The 16,930-nt window shown below is 45.7% G+C and overlaps 1 protein-coding gene across 2 annotated transcripts in view; it reads left to right on the top strand.

Annotated features, from left to right (window-relative positions):
* rem2 (RAS (RAD and GEM)-like GTP binding 2) overlaps window positions 1–15,255 on the top strand; it is a 71,890-nt gene extending 56,635 nt beyond the window's left edge. For both annotated transcript variants that reach the window (XM_054733771.2, XM_015957355.3), the window contains one exon: window positions 13,738–15,255. In XM_054733771.2, the coding sequence (XP_054589746.1) occupies window positions 13,738–14,066 (329 nt within the window). In that variant the 3' untranslated portion in view covers window positions 14,067–15,255. The remainder of the gene's footprint in view (window positions 1–13,737) is intronic.
* Window positions 15,256–16,930: the final 1,675 nt, after the last annotated feature.

Raw genomic sequence — 16,930 nt, 5'->3', positions numbered from 1 at the left:
TGCATTAAATTAAACTCATAACTAATCAGGATTTGAAAATGTTGTTGTTACAACGGTTGTAAATAAAATATATTTGTGTTCAAACTAATGTAAACAGCTAATTTATGTCAGAAAATTCTGTGACAGTTTTTATGTCATATCATTTAATTATGAACAAGTCCATATTCACACATGAAATACCTTTAAATGTCGTAAATAACAACTAAAACCTGGGTGCGCTTTGCAGGATGATGGAGAAAAGTTTTCAGATATTTATTAGGAATGCAGAAACTTTATTATGTGCTACAGCTTGTTAATGGTTTTGAGCTTGGGAAGACCTCTGTACTGAGCTTGTAGTGGTTTTTTCTGTAGATCAATGAGGTATGGCAGTTGCTATGACAGCACGGCTTGGCCGTTGAGGACATTAAAGAAAGATTAACCTAGCTAGTGTCTCCATCACAACTGCATGGTGTTAGCATGGCATGAAATTTTAAAGTTAGCTTTCAGACGCCACTGGCAGTCATAAGTCACCAAGTTAGGATGGTAACAGCATAAATGGACAAAGGATGCACAATAATTGGCCAAGGATCTTTACTATTTGTATGACTCAGGGCTGCATGGTGGCATTGTTGTTGCTTAACATCAATGAGTTAGCATCTCCCTCATGTTATGGAAATGTTTCACTGAACTATGACGCACACAATAGGAGATAGAATGTTCTGCCTTTCATATTATTAAATCATCCGAAGGCGTATAAGGAATATGGGTTTGAAGTGTTAATTCATGAGCAGGTCACAGAAATAGGCCAAAAACAAAAGCCTACATACAACTTTATGATTTTTCCCGCAACAGACGCACATAATTACATTTATACAAAGTAAAGAACCTCTCACAATCTTTCCCATCTTCTCCTTAGCTCCCCCTTTTTCCCAGAAACAACAAACTGGCAGGATGCGCGCAGCCGCATGAACAAATCTGTTGTACCTGCACACAAGAAGCCTGCACTAAAACAATAAGCTACTGTCAAAATGTCCATCTTCCCAAACATTCACGGGTTTTTGTCTGGTTACTGGTTTCCTCCCACAGACCAAACATGCATATTGGGTTTAGTGGAGAGTGTGTCTCTGTGTGTTCTTTACTGTGTTGTTTTATCCCATTGTGAGTGATTTTACTGGATTTAGAGGATAAACACAAATTATCTGCAAATGACCTCGTGGCTCCGTCGGCATGAATTTTAATAAAAGGTTTTAATCATGAAAAACGCTCCTAGTGGTTTTAGCTTTAGTGGCGTCAAACCCAAAGTGCAGCTGGGAAAATGAAGCTATTGGAGCTGAAAGTGAGGCTCGTTTGTAGCAGGATGATCTGTATCTGTCGGTTCTCCTTATCGTCCTGGTTTATTTGACCAGGCACAGAAAGCTGCTTTTAGCGGAGATACTGTCAACAACACACTCAGTCACCTCTCTGATCCAAAACAGGAAGCATTTGTTTGAGCTGCTGCACACATGTAGGTTTATGCATAGCACTGTGACAAAAGGTCATGAAGACACATATAGATAATCTATGTGATAACTTGCATTGCTTGTTTTAAAACAGAATAAAAATGAGATGTTATTTACCTTGTTTGGCTTAGCCGACATCACCGCCGACCCTTTGTACGTGAGGGGGTCCCCTTCTGGTATGCCACCAGGGAATGAACAAATACTTTGGATGGTGAATGATGAGGTTGTGGAGGTTCAGACGCAGGAAAGGGGGCTCTTGCTGACCCTGTACCTCGTCGAACCTTAGGGGGAAATGCAGGGTTGCACTCAAACCCCGCCCAGATGGCGCGACCGAAAACAGTCCGCCTTGGATGACAGTCGCCCCAGAGGCGAGGGGGCCCTGTCCCTCCCGGGTCCCCCCCCCAAGGGGGACAGAGGCGCGAGGCGGAGGAGAGAAGGCACAGCGAGTACTGCAGAGTAAATAACTCTTTTTTTTTCTGCGTTTTAAAAGAACCAAACAATGCAAGTTGACAAAATACACAGAATGAACGTACAGACGATATTTATATGATGACATTAAACAATGTACACAAATATAAATGTTGTGAATAATAAGAGCTGTTTTCATTTAGTGTTCACAATTCAAGATTTCTCATTTATATGTGATACTTTTTGTCTTTTTTCAGAAAATCTCATAACCAAATGTTTCTTTAATTATTTCTTAAATCAGAACATCTTGTTCCTCACACTTGGCTCCAGAGGCTTTAACAATCTCCTCGTTCGTCTTTTTCCGAAGCTTTTTCATGCAGAAGAGTTAGCTGAAAGTCAGCCTAACACTAGCTCATTACCTGTTTTGGGGTCTTTGTGTATTCTCTTGTGGTTCCAGTAAATCCTGACACAGACAGATGTTATTTGGACGTATTTCTGCTTTGATTTTTGCTTAGGGTGATGTAGTGGAGGCTGGAAGCCTGCTGCACACCTCCTCTCCTCAGCTCACTGTAACTGTAGCCATTTATTTATTTAACCGTAAGCAATGCTGGTATAGAAGGATCTTAGCTGACATCTTTTTTCATCGTTGTGCGCATGGGCGAGTGGCTGGTTTGCAAGAACACACAGTATGGCCTGCAATCAATACGCAACGTACATTTTCAAGAGTTTGCGGGCAAAATCCCAAATATATAAACACTTTTACGTCTACAGACAGGAGGAGGTTTAGAGAGAAAATCTGCATTGAAGACAAAATTCAAGTTATTCAAAGATCGTAAGAGATCTGGGATGACGAAAAAATCATCACCGCTGTTTTTTTTTTTTTTTTTTTTTTTACAAATCTGCTGGGGAGACATTTATTCCTATTGAACAGAAAGCCCTGGACCCTTCACTCATGAGAAAGTAAAGGCTTCCAAAAGTCTGGAAGCCTACGATAATTTAGTTTCAAAGAAGGTGGATCAATCTCTTCTGCACAACAGAAAGACGCGGTCTTAACGAGCAGAATTACAGTATTATTGGCCAAAAAAATGGATAAATCCTCACTGTGACTGCAAATCCGGTACGTTTTCATTAATCAGTGTTCTTATTTCTTCTTCTTCTTCTTCTTCTTCTTCTTCTTCTTTTTCTTCTACTTCTTATTCTTCTTCTTCTTCTTCTTATTATTATTATTATTATTATTGACATCTCCATCAGAATGTAAAGGTGGGTTTTTAATACACAAAGATGAATGTTTATACAACGATCTTCTCTAATTAACAAATACTTATTGACAAAGACTTACTATAAACTAAATGAGCCTCACCAACACTCCGCTGCTGCAGGAATACAGACTTTCTTCGGACAGTCCGGGTCACCTACAATCATCTCTCATATTTTACGGTCCTTTACAAAGGAAATGCCAATCAAACTTTTTATCTAGCCTCCCATGGACTGAACATTCAACCACACAGCAAGTATGATCCATCTGCGTCGTAAAATCCTCCTCCAAACATGCTAAACAATCAAATTATAGTCAAAATACACGGTTTATTTTCACACAATCCCATGATGCAATGCAAGAACATAAACATTGACGTCACAAAAGATCCCCATATTGATCAGCCAGTAATTTGGGTTTTTTAAGTTTTTGCTGATTTGGGTCAGAAGCTAATAAGCCATCAAACCTCTGGTTTAGAAGCTTATTTTTGATGTTCTACATCTAAGCTCCAAACAGGTTTTCCAGGTAACACGTTTTTCTTTAACGTTCCTCAGGATGCTTCTCATCTCCTCTTTCTTTCAACTCATTTATACTTAACGAACCAGGCTGTGTTTCTAGCCCCGCAGGTTGCCTGAACCTCCGCCATGTCTCATCTTATCTCTCCCCAAAAGCTCTACGATACATACTTCCTCTGTCTGTAGATCTCTAATCCCTAAAGGCTTTTTGTGAATGTTCTTGTGAACTTTTCTTTTGCCCCACTTTTCTTTGCGGTGTTTTTCGATTGCTAAAACGTGTTTTTCAAAACTGTACGTTTCTTTCAAAACTGCACACACAAAACTTTAGGTTACTGTCGTAACCCCGGTTCTCTGAGTAACATGAGTGAGATGTCTCACTATGGGATACGCCCCTCCGCGGATTCCTCAGAAGCACTTATCTCAATACGCCAATCCTGATTGGCCAGTGACCGTGACGTACGCGTCCCCCTGCTACTATAAGTAGCAAGCGTCCCAACGTACGCACTATTCAAGATAAACACCTCTTCTCGCTTCGCCCAGCAAGAAGGGTTGTCTGGTGAGACATCTCACTCATGTTACTCAGAGAACCGGGGTTACGACAGTAACCTAAAGTTCTCTTTCTTAACATTCGTTTCGATGTCTCACTATGGGATATGGAGACTCCCGTATTGCCAGACAGCTTATCCAGCGATCACCAACCTACAGGGATACGTCTTGGCCCGCCAAAGACCCCACACTCAGAATCGTGTGAGTCATTGCAGGGACCGAAACATCAAGCTTATAGAAGCGTGCAAATGCAAGTGGAGAAGCCCAACTTGCTGCAGCACAAATCTCCTGGATTGACAGCCCCCGAAAAAGGGCCCAAGAAGCAGACAGGCCCCTAGTAGAATGGGCCCTGAGCCCAACAGGAGCCTGAATGCCCTGACAGGAGTAAGCCATAGAAATAGCCTCCACAATCCAGTGGGAAAGCCTCTGCTTTGTGACGGGTTTCCCCTTACGAGGCCCACCCCATGACACAAAAAGCTGGTCCCCCCTGCGAAGGTTCTCCGTCCGATTCACATACTCCTTGAGCGCGCGAATCGGACACAGCTTGTGCCACCGCTCCTCCTCAGGAGAGGAGAAGGGTGGCGGGTAGAAAGCTGTGAGAATAATAGGAGAAAAGGAGCCCACCACCTTAGGCACAAAGGCAGGGTTGGGCTTCAAGGACATCTTCATGTCACCGGGTGCAAACTGGGTGCAGGATGGGTGCACAGAGAGAGCCTGTAAGTCACTAACTCGCTTTGCAGATACCAAAGCCAGGAGTAGCACCACCTTAAGAGACAGGATCTTAAGGTCCAGGCCGTCCATAGGCTCAAATGGAGGCCCGGAGAGGGCCGACAGCACCAAGGACAGATCCCATGAGGGCACCAGGGGTCGGGACACAGGGAGAAGCCTGCGCGCGCCCCTCATGAAGCTACACACCAGGGGGTGTTGACCTGCCAGTTTCTTCCCAAAACCCAAGTGTCGGGAGGAAATGGCTGCTAGGTACACTTTAATGGTGGAGAAAGCCTTCTTCCCATCCAACAAGTCTTGCAGGAAAGACAGAATGACGTTCACCGGGCATTGGAAGGGTGAGACCTCCCTGCCCTGACACCAGGCTTCAAACACCCTCCATTTACAGTCATATAGGGACCTAGTGGAGGGGGCCCTAGCATTCTGAATGGTTCGAATGACCGCCTGGGGCAGCTCTGCTGACACTAGCCCGCACCCCTCAGGGGCCAGGCCCACAGGGCCAGCCGTTCTGGATGAAGGTGGAAGATCGAGCCTCCCGCTTGGGACACCAGGTCCCTGCGAAGCGGAAGTTTCCAAGGTTGGCCCTCCAGGAGCTGGAAAATGTCCGCCACCCAATGCATAGCTGGCCAGTATGGGGCCACCAGAATGAGAGTGTGGAGCTGGGTTCGTACCCTCAGCAAGGTGGGTGGTATCAGGGCCACTGGGGGAAAAGCGTAAAGCAGTCCCCGTGGCCAGTCGTGCGCCAGCGCGTCCACGCCGAGTGGAGCGTCTCGGTCGCGCAGAGGACAGTGAGCATTCTCCTTGGAGGCAAAAAGATCCACTACGGCTGTGCCGAACCGGATCCAAATCTGTTCCAACACTGCTAGATGCAGGCTCCAATCCCCGTACAGGGGTGTCCCTCTGGACAACAGATACGCCCCCCGATTCAGAACACCCGGGACATGGGTGGCTCTGATTGAGAGGAGATGCCTGCTGCACCATAGGATCAGTCTGCGTGCCAGCGTGTGTAACCGCACGGAGCGCAGCCCCCCCTGGTGGTTTATATAAGCCACAGTCAAGGTGTTGTCTGTTCTCACTAGGACATGATGGCCGGAGAGAAAAGGCAGGAAGCGCCTCAGGGCCAGAAAGACCGCGAGGAGTTCCAGATAATTTATGTGTGTCCCCCAGAGCTCTCTGCTCCACACACCCCTGACAGAGCGACCCTCCAGGAGCCCCCCCCAACCTGACAGGCTCGCATCTGTCGTGACCACTTTCCTCACGAGAACCAACCCCAAAGGCACCCTCTGTGCCAAGAGGGAGGGGTGACGCCAACAGCGGAGCGCCGTGACGCACGCTGCAGAGACCGTCACCCTGCGCGCTCTGTGGCGTACTGGAGAGAGACCCAGAGAAGCCACCCAGCGTTGAGAATCTCTCATGTGTAGACGGCCGAGTGGTACCACTGAAATAGCCGACGCCATGAGACCCAAAAGCCTGAGGCATAACGCAAACCGCACCGAACTGTGTAGGCGGAAGCGCGCCAGGCAGAACGAGAGCGCGTTCACGCGCGGTGCCGAGAGACGGGCCGTGAACGCCCCTGAGTCCAGATTCAGACCTAGAAAGGTTATTTTCTGGGAGGGGAGGAAAGCGCTTTTCTGCCAGTTTATTCTGAAACCCAGACCACACAAGGGAGGGATCACAACCAGCGTGTTTGACGCTGTCTCCTCTCTGGACCGTGCCAGCAGGAGCCAGTCGTCTAAATACGTGGCCAGCCGAATGCCCCTCCCTCTCAGAGGGGCGATCGCCGCCTCCGTACACCTGACAAACACCCTCGGGCTCAGCGAGAGGCCGAATGGGAGCACGGTGTATTCGTAACACACTCCCTGAAAGGCAAACCTCAGAAATGTCCTGTGTGGAGGGTACACGGGAACATGAAAGTATGCGTCCCTCAGGTCGATTGAGGTGAGCCAGTTGCTCTGGTGAATCAGACGCAAAAGGGATGAGAGCGTGAGCATTTTGAATCTGTACTTTCTGAGGCATCGGTTCAGGGCCCTCAGATCCAGGATCGGGCGAATCCCGGTCCCTCCCCGCTTCGGGACCAGGAAGTACCTGGAGTAGAAACCGCTCTGAGACCGATCGGGAGGCACAATGCATATCGCTCCCTTCTCCAGCAGGGAGGAGATTTCTCCCTGAAGGATGTGAGCTGACGACCCCTGGGCGTGGGAGAACACTACGCCGGAGAATCGAGGAGGAACAGAAGCGAATTGGAGCCTGTAACCCCTCGAAATTGTTCTCAGCACCCAACGTGAAGCAGAAACCGCTGTCCATTCCTCCCTGTGAGTGGAGAGCGGTGACACAGCCGTGACACACGGAGCACCAGCTCCCTCCAGAGGTTGTGGGGCAGCGGTGCTCGTGGCAGCCACTGCGCATGCGCGGGGGCTTTGTGCTTTGACGGCCCAGGCTTACGGGGACGACCCGTGGCGCCGCCCCCGCCTGGAACCGCTCATGGGTGACATTTATATTGATTTTTGCTGCGCCCTTGACATCTTGTCTGGATGCGACAGCGAACCTTTTAATGCTCCTTGAGCGTGACATGTTTGTGAAAAACAATGTGAGTGCTTGTGACGTGTGCTTTGAGCCGGCACCGCCGGCTGCACGTCCTGGCCCCACCCTGGACCGCTCGGGAACTCTGCCGGAGGGGTTCCGTGAGGGGGGGGAGAAAGCACCATGGCAACATCCAACAGGAGGAGCTGGCGAACGGGGAACCGCCAGCTGCAGCGTCGGGAGGGAAGAACTCCGACAGGCTGCCCACTTCTTCCTCCTCACCTGCTGACCGCCGTGTCTGGTGGGTTGTCCCGGTGACGGAGCAGCTTGGTTGCCGGATCCCTGAGGCCAAACTGGTCGAGGCTCTGAGCCCGAAGGAGCTGGTTGGACAGCTTGAGGCTTCGGGCGCTTTGGGATCCGGAACTGAGGCTGGGCTCGGGCAGCTGCCTGAGGCAGGTTCGGCCGAGCCGGCAGCGCCTGTGAGGGTTTACGGGGAAGGCAGAGATGAAGGGCTTCATCCTCTTTCTTTTTAGCCGCACACCGTTGCTGCATTGACGCCAGGGCAGAGCCGAAAATGCCTTCAGGCACGATTGGCATGTCCAAAATGTCCTCCTTCTCTCTCTCAGAGAGGTTGGTGAGGTTCAGCCATCGTGCACGTTCTTGAAGCACCATCATGCCCATAGCTTTAGCCGTAGCATGGACCGCGCAGCGCTGCACACGCAGGCAGATGTCGGTCAGTACAGTGATTTCCTCCCGCACCTCCGGGTCCGGCTTCGTATTCATGTCCTCACAGAGCTCGGCTTGGTACGCCGAGAGCATGGAGGAGACATTCAAAGCTCGGACCGAGATGGCGGCAGCCTTGTACGCCCTCTCGTTCAGCGCCGACTGGAAGCGGTCCGCCTTCGCAGGGAGAGCGGGAGGCCTGGAGGAAGTCGCCGAGAGCCGTGGGTGCAGGTGGGCTGCAACCAGCGGTTCCATCGGCGGCATGCGAAGCATGCCAGCCGTCTCCATCCCTTCGAAGTCCAGCGAGGAGGCTCTTTGAACAGGAGACCTGGAGCTGAACGGGTGTTTGTCCCAGGAGGACCCCACTTCTTGGAGTAGCTCCGGGAAGGCGGGGAGGAGGGGCTTTGCCGCCCTCGTGGCCTGAGGCAGCTTCTTTCCCTTGTAGCGGGATCTGACAGCCTCAGTGACCACGGTGGGCCAAGGGATGTTGAGCCTGGTCGCAGCGCGTCGGCAGACTGACTGCATGTCCAGGTGGGCGGCCGGAGAAACCGCTCCATCCCTGGGAGAGGACGGAAAGCTAGGCATGGAGGCCTGAGCGATGGGGAGAAAGACGTCGTCCTCCTCGTCCTCCTCTGAAATGAGGAGTTCCGAGGTGTCCTCGTCGTCTCCGTAGTCCAACTCCAACACATCCTCGGCGGGGTGGCTCGGACCGGCCAGTTCGAGCTGTGAGCCCCAGCTGAGTTCGGCACACGGTTCCGGCTCCGGGAGGACATGTTCGCTGGCGTCCCCAGGCGGTGGCCCAGGGGCCGGCAGGCAAGGGTCCTTCCCCGACAGGCTAGCTTGGCGCGCTAGCCGCCGGCGAAGGCTCTTCAGGGTGAAGCAAGCGCAGCTCTCACATGACCCGGGGACTTCCAATGCCAGCTGGGCGTGTTCCAGCCCGACGCAGCTCGAGCAGACCCTGTGCGGGTCTTTGCTTGAGATTTTGTTCCCACAGGTACAGAGGCGAGCTCCTGCACCGTCGACTCCTCTGGTGGGAGGAGCGGCTTCCATGTTGGCTAACTGGTGTGTTAGCATAGAACGAACAGATGCACTGGAGTGTGAAGCTGCTCGTTATGCCCCGAGCCTATGGTGAAGGTCAGGACAGAAGGACGGTAAGTTAACGTTCGGCGACGGAGAGAATATTAGAAGGCTCCGTCTGTGAACAGTTGAGCTAACTTACCTCAGAGATAAGCGACCACCGAAGCGAGAAGAGGTGATTGAATAGTGCGTACGTTGGGACGCTTGCTACTTATAGTAGCAGGGGGACGCGTACGTCACGGTCACTGGCCAATCAGGATTGGCGTATTGAGATAAGTGCTTCTGAGGAATCCGCGGAGGGGCGTATCCCATAGTGAGACATCGAAACGAATGTTAAGAAAGAGAACCTCAAACATAACACACAAATCTCTAAACCGTGGCTTCCCTTTGCAACAAAATCCTGCCATCACACATCGTAACATGTTCCCAAAATGGAACACATGTTTTCATTTGGTAAACACAGCCACATTTTCACATGACACACATACCATTCATTGCTTAAACACAAGTAGCCTTTGGGTGAACACTACCAAGCATGGAAAGAACACTGAAGAGCAAAACTGAAAACACAATTGTCTAAATGGAACACAATGCCATCATGCCGCCGGTCTGTGTCTGGCCAGAGGGCCTCATCAACATCACAGGTGATGTCCTCCTGGTCCAAACAGCGCTGGAAGCACCGCCTCGAGTGCCTCATGAAGCCCTGGCAGGCCTCAAAGGCCACATCTCTACAAGCCTCCTCCATGGCTTGAAGCAGTGGGACCTGGCTCTGTGGATTCCTTTCGTACACCTTCCACCTCCAGGCTGAGAAAAACTCCTCAGTGGGATTGAGGAAGGGGGAATAAGGTGGAAGGTATAAAATGGAAAACCGTGGGTGGCCCTGAAACCACTCATACACCTGGGTAGCCTTGTGGAAACTTACTTTTATGCTGCAGTCCCTGATTGCAAATTGCTCGCCAGACCCGAAAGTTTAGAGATTTGAATATTTGTGTGTTGTTGATTGAAGCTTTGAGAATTTATGTGTGAAGTGTGTGTAAACCTGAAAATTGTGTGCTGTGTTTTGACAGCAAGGTAATGTGAAATTGACATCAGAGTGAAAAGGAGGAAAATCAGAGTTCTAATATGATAAAGCAATCTTAAGTAGTGATAAACTGAGTCAAGCGATTGGGAACAGAAGTAGAGGTTGTGAAAATTGTGCCTCATTTTTGCTTTTTGAGTTTTAGCAATTGAAAAAACACTAATAGTCCTCCTCTACTGCACTCCTGAAGCCCTACTTGTGTCAGAGTGCAGTGTCTGCTACGGGCTGAATGCAGCGCAGATTGCTCCAGCTCAGATGAAGATTAGATCTGTGCAGACTCGTATTGTGTTTCTCCTTTGCGGCCCATCCTGGCTGCGTTTCAGCAGGTGCTGAAGATGTGACGTGAGAGCCATTGTGTTGCAGCTTTTTCAGCGGCCTGGGTTCTTTCATAGATGCATTTCTGATGCTGACTTGCATTCAGCAGTAACGAATCATGCCCTTTTAAACCAAAATAAAACAAAAACGTATTGGCTAAATAAAAGTGAACCGTAATATTTGGCATTTATATGACCTTTTTGGGTAAATTTTTATTGAGCACATGACCATGAAAGAATAACTGACTGAATAAAATAGGCAGTTTTCAAAAGAAGATTTCATTTATTGAGACAAAATCATCCAAACCAACCTGAACCTTTGTGAAACGCCTTTGACTCCTAAACTTAATGACTGGCTGTAACACTCTTGGAAGAAACAATTGCAATCAAGTGTTTGTGATAAGTGGCCATGACTCTAATATCTCTGTGGAGGAATTTTGATCCACCCTCCTTTACAGAAAAGTGACATAGGAATGTTTTTTGTACTATGGAACACGTATTTCTGCAAGAGATCAGATTTTATCACTTGCAGCAAGTGGTCCAGGTCCTGAGGCAGCAAAGCTTCCCAGACCTACCACCACCATGTCTGATTGTTGGTATGATGTTGATCTTCTGAAATAGCGTGTTAGTTTTTCCAGTTTTTCCTGTAAACTATAGAACAAATGAAACAAGAACATTTAAAAAACTGCAGGCCTCATTTGGATCATGAGTTCTAGGGCCAACACCTTTGATGATCAATGGGAACACAAAGTGCCACATTTTGGAAAATATCCAGTGGACTGATGAGACAAAAGTGAACATTTCTGCAAAAGTTCGTTTATGTCAGTAATGCAGCTTAGACTGAGAGACCATCTAAATGCTCAGGAACTCCTTGCAGGTGTTCTGGATTCATTAGCTGATTATTGTGTGACACTTTGAGTCTAGAATATTTAACCTTTTTACAATATTCTAATTGTCTGAGATGTTGAATGTGGAGTTTTCATAAACTGTAAAATATAACCATCCCAATTATTAAAAATGAAGCTTGAAATATGTGGCTTTGCATGTAATGAGTCTGACTCATATATTAGTTTCACATTTTAAGCTGAATTACTGACAAATTACAATTTTCACCATATTTTTGTTTTTCGTGTTTCACGTGTATGTTGCTTTTTGAGATCTTTTAGGAGATTTCTTGTTGTCAAACAGGTTTTGTCGAGTCATTTTTTTAGCTCTACAGGTCAGACCTGGTTAGTGAAATTGAATCCAGCTTTGCAAATAACGTGGTTAGGGTTAGTTAGTTAGATCATTCATGCTTCAATCAGGGGGATGGTTACTTTTTCACACAGGACCAGACTTTTCCCCTTTAATAAAAAAAATCCTAACATGAAAAACTGTGGGTGTTTCTCAATGTCAAGGTGCCTGGTCTTGCGAGGCGATGTCTTGTGAGGCCAGCCGCCTTGCTTGCAAGGCCACTGTCCTTCCTTGGTCAAAGAAAACAGTTAAATGGAACAGAATTGCATCACGTGACCACGGCCGTCACGTAACGTCACGTGACACGGGAGATAACGTTATATTTTATTCGTATTAGTTTCAATATAAATTAATAACGAGCCTTTTACTTTTTAAATTGTGTATATGTTTATTAAATAAAAAATATAAGCGAGTTACTTCCCGCTAGCCAACGAAGCTGCAACTACTAAGCACCTAACCAACCATAGATAACTTCTTTGGATCTAAAAAAAAAAACATTTTAAATTAGTTGTCTTACTTTTAAACTCAAAAATTGTCCCCGAAGTAGCTGCCGGCTTCTGATCCACCATCCTTTTGAAAACACAGCGGTGTATTCTGGGTAATTTTTGACCAAGGCTACCCTGCAAGACACCTCCAGTGTATCCTTGCTCAGCTAGCTAAACGGCTAACAAACGGAGAACACACGCCTCGATAGAACATGAACATTGGAAAATATCTTGGCGGCTCCCGGTGACGTGTCTCCTAGGCAACCAGAGCGGGGCCAAGACATCAAGGCGAGGTTCCTTGGCATTGAGAAACACCTTGTGTTTTGTATTTGCTCATGTTCTCTATGTGTGATATTGAAATATGTAGATCTATTAGAGTGGATCTGTTGAGGTCTACAGTTTAATCGTTCTCTTTTTTTCTGTGGAAAACCCATCCAAAAGTATATTTATCTTTTTTTGATGCTCAGAGGCTTATCAGAAGACACAGCGCTGCCTTTGTAGCAACGTCTATTTCTCAGATGAGCAGCAAACAGAAAGAATTTCCCATCCTCTCTGTAACAGGACTCAATTTGTCACAGCTTGGTCATAGATGACAAATGCTTAAGAGCAGGGGTGTCAAACTCATTTTAGCTCAGGGGCCACATTGAGGGAAATCTAGTCCCAAGTGGGCCGGACCGGTAAATAAAAAAAAATACTTCAGATTGTTTTCTTTGTTTTAATACAATCAATATAAAACAAGGCTGGAGCCCGAGGACAATGTAGTACAAGTACAACACCTGAAGTGTACTTGAAAATTTGAAAAAAATTAAAAAATCAACAACTAAAAACATTCCTTAGTGATTCAAAGAGCTTACAGATCACATGGCTAGATCAGTTTTATGCAGCACTTAAAGTATATTTGACTCATTTTACTTTACATCTTTTAGCTTTCACCAGCACATCAATATCAGAAGTCACATCCTGAGTGGCGGCCAACTTCAGGATGTGATTCAAGTTCTTGTGTGAGCCTTGAGCGCAGCTTTGTTTTATTTATACTCATTACAGAGAAAACTTGCTCACAAAGATACGTTTATTTTAACTACATTGTAAAGTATGAAAATAAAGTTTACACAACCATCTCGCGGGCCGGATTTAACCCGCTTGTGGGCCAGATCCGGCCCGCGGGCCGCATATTTGACACCCCTGCTTAAGAGGCACCCAAACAGAGAACATCCAGGGGTATTACCTGCCAGTGATGCACGTCACACAGCTCATTTACATGATGCTTTCATCATCAAACCTCTGCCTCTAATTGCTGTCTGCAGCTGCCACCATGAGCCTGGTTTAATGAGCAACATCAAAAAAAAAAAAAAGGTTTATTCTCCTCTTTTTCCCACCAGAGGCCCAGTCCAGCGCCATGATGTTCGACTGTCTCTACCTAGAAGTCTCTGCCTCTTTGGACCACGGCACCAACGAGCTGCTGGAAGCGGCTGTGCGGACTGCCAGAGGGGACTGCATGGGCCCGGGCTGGACAGACGGTGATCCAGGGTCAGGGCGCAGGGAGAGCCTAACAAGCCGTGCCAAGCGCTTCTTGGCTGGCTTGGTGCCACGCTCATACGGCAGAGACCGGGACCGGGATCGAGGCCGCTACAGGGAAATGAGCCGCCACCGGGGGAGCAAGATCTTCCGTCAGAAATCTCGCTCCTGCCATGACCTCAGCGCACTGTGACACACACAAATGCAAACACACAGGGAGAGAAACACACTCCACATGAACACAAACACACAACAGACAGACACAGGAGAAAAAGAGCAAAAGATAAAGGAGGCTAATCGATAGAAGATGATGGACAAGATGCTCAAGAGAGATTTTTAAAAGATGGGAAGCTGGCTGTGGCAGATAAAGGCCAAGGGTGGGGGAAAATGAAGAAAAAGTGATGGAGAAAAAGAAAAAGGATAGATCTGACAGCCTGGATTGCTGTGAACGCATCAGAGAGACAGACGGAGGGACAGATAAGGAGGCGGGGTTGATTTGCAGCTCCGGTGAATCATCCAGCACTCGTTACCTGAGGAGGTCAGGGGAAAGAAAATCAGCTGGAGCTGATTTCACGCTTAATGAGGGGGAGGACGGTGTCACAAATGAAACACACACACAAATAGCACGCACTAAAAATGTAGAGACTGATAGCAACTTAAAGTAAACCTGTTATAGACTCTGTTTTATAGCATGCAGGTAGAATAATGTAGACATGACCCTGTAGGTTTTGCAGTCCTTGAATTAAAGTACCTCAGTGGCTGATAGCTAATGCACAATCTTGCTAGTGTTTCGAGGAATGCCATCCCAAAGGCAGGACTATTTACTTCAAAAGACTGGTCCACGCTCCATCCATCTTTTGTGTTTGACTTTTTGAAGGAGTGCTTGATAAAGGAAGCACCAATAGTATTTCATGTGTTCATCTGAGACTTTTCTACAAGGTTAAAACATCAGCACTCAAGCCATATATCTGCTGAATGTGCCATGAGCATCAGCACAGCAAACCCTTTACTGCAGCGGGGAACAACGGATAAAAATACGGACAGTAGGGCAGGACTCTCTTCTTCACACAAAGCTGAGTCAGAGGCCACAGGGATGCTGCCGGAGCACAGGACGACAAACAAAACAAAACAAAACAACACTAATCTACCTGTGGCTGATGTCACCTTCTCTATTTTTCATTTTAACTGCTGGAATTGTTTCATGTAACCACACTGACTTCTGTGGAGGTTGGCCAAACAGGTGATTCAAGGAGAGAACGTTCTGGAAATGCTGATCAGGTATTTTACCAAGCCTGCTGTCATCACTCATGCATCCTCTGTTGTTTGATACCGTCCACTGAACACTCTCATGTTTCCCACTGAGAATAAAGAGTTTGGTTTGACGTCTTTATCAGTTTTCTTTTGATACCTTTTTAAGGATATAAGGAGATATATATATATATATATATATATATATATATATATATATATATATATATATATATATATAAATGAATGAAAATAAATTATTGTTTATCTATCTATCTATCTATCTATCTATCTATCTATCTATCTATCTATCATCTATCTATATATGTACTGTATATATTATATATATAATGTATATATTATATATATAATGTATATATAATATATAAATTATATATAATATATATATAATGTATATATTGTATATATAAAATGTAGACATGACCCTGTAGGTATATATATATATATATATATATATATATATATATATATATATATATATATATATATATATATATATATATATAATCTGAACCTGCTTCCATGTAGGATCGCGCGGGGGGTGGGGGTGGGGGTGGGGGTGGGGGGGGGCTGGTGTCTATCTCCAGCGGTCAATGGGCAATCAGGCGGGGTACACCCTGGACAGAGAGCCAGTCCATTGCATATATGTATATATATATATATATATATATATATATATATATATATATATATATATATATGTATATATATATATATATATATATGTATATATATATATATATATATATATATATGTATATATATATATATATATATATATGTATATATATATATATATATATATATATATGTGTATATATATATATATATATATATATATATATATATATGTATATATATATATATATATATATATATATATATATATATATATATATATATATATATATATATATATATATATATATATATGTGTGTGTGTGTGCGCGTGTGTGTGTGTGTGTAAAGTGTTACCTATATGTTACAGATAAGAATTATGATGTAATGTATATGATACAGTGAAATGTCAAATGTGAGGATGCAATAATTAGAGTACCAGGCTGATTAAAAATGCTTTTGCAGCCTTTTCCTTTTGAACTGCACAACAAAGCAGAAGGGAAATGTGGCAGAGAAAAATAAAATTTGGTTTTTCAAGTGTTGTTAACAGGAAGAACAAAGGGAAGAACAATGTTCAGGTTAATTTTGTCACATTTTGTCACATTTTCATTTATTTGCTCAAACAAGCAGAAAGTGCAACTGAACTGTTTATAAGCAAAGTGCTGCTGCATTTAGCAGTAAATCAAACCCAGAACGAAGAATGATTTATGATTTTTGTCCATGTCGTGCTGCTTCTGTGCTAAAATATCAAATATGCTCAAGTCATCATCAAGTCAACTGATGCAAGTCGATTCAAGTCGCAAGTCATTGGCATTCAAGTCCGAGTCAAGTCGTAAGTCTTTGTAGATTGTATCAAGTCAAGTCAGTAGTCATTAAAATAATGACTCGAGTCTGACTCCAGCCCAAGTCATGTGAGTCGAGGCCACACAGCTTTGGTTTACAGTCCAGGAGAGGAAGGATCCAGACTCCTTTGATGAAGAGGAGCGGGCCACGATGAACCATCCAGGCTTCTGCAGCTGCTAGGCAGACCAGCAGATGATTTGCAGCATGAAGAAATTACAATAGCACACGGTCAAAAGCTCCGAAAAGTAAATTTTGCATATAAGGCAACAGTCCCACAGATGCTCCTTTATTATTTTTGAAATGCTGATTCCACCAGCTTTAGGGATA

Source organism: Nothobranchius furzeri, chromosome 11 (genome assembly GCF_043380555.1).
Source record: "Nothobranchius furzeri strain GRZ-AD chromosome 11, NfurGRZ-RIMD1, whole genome shotgun sequence".
Classification (NCBI taxonomy): Eukaryota; Metazoa; Chordata; class Actinopteri; order Cyprinodontiformes; family Nothobranchiidae; genus Nothobranchius; species Nothobranchius furzeri.
The sequence above is the reverse complement of the archived record's forward strand: the minus strand, read 5'-3'. Positions and strand labels throughout refer to the sequence as shown.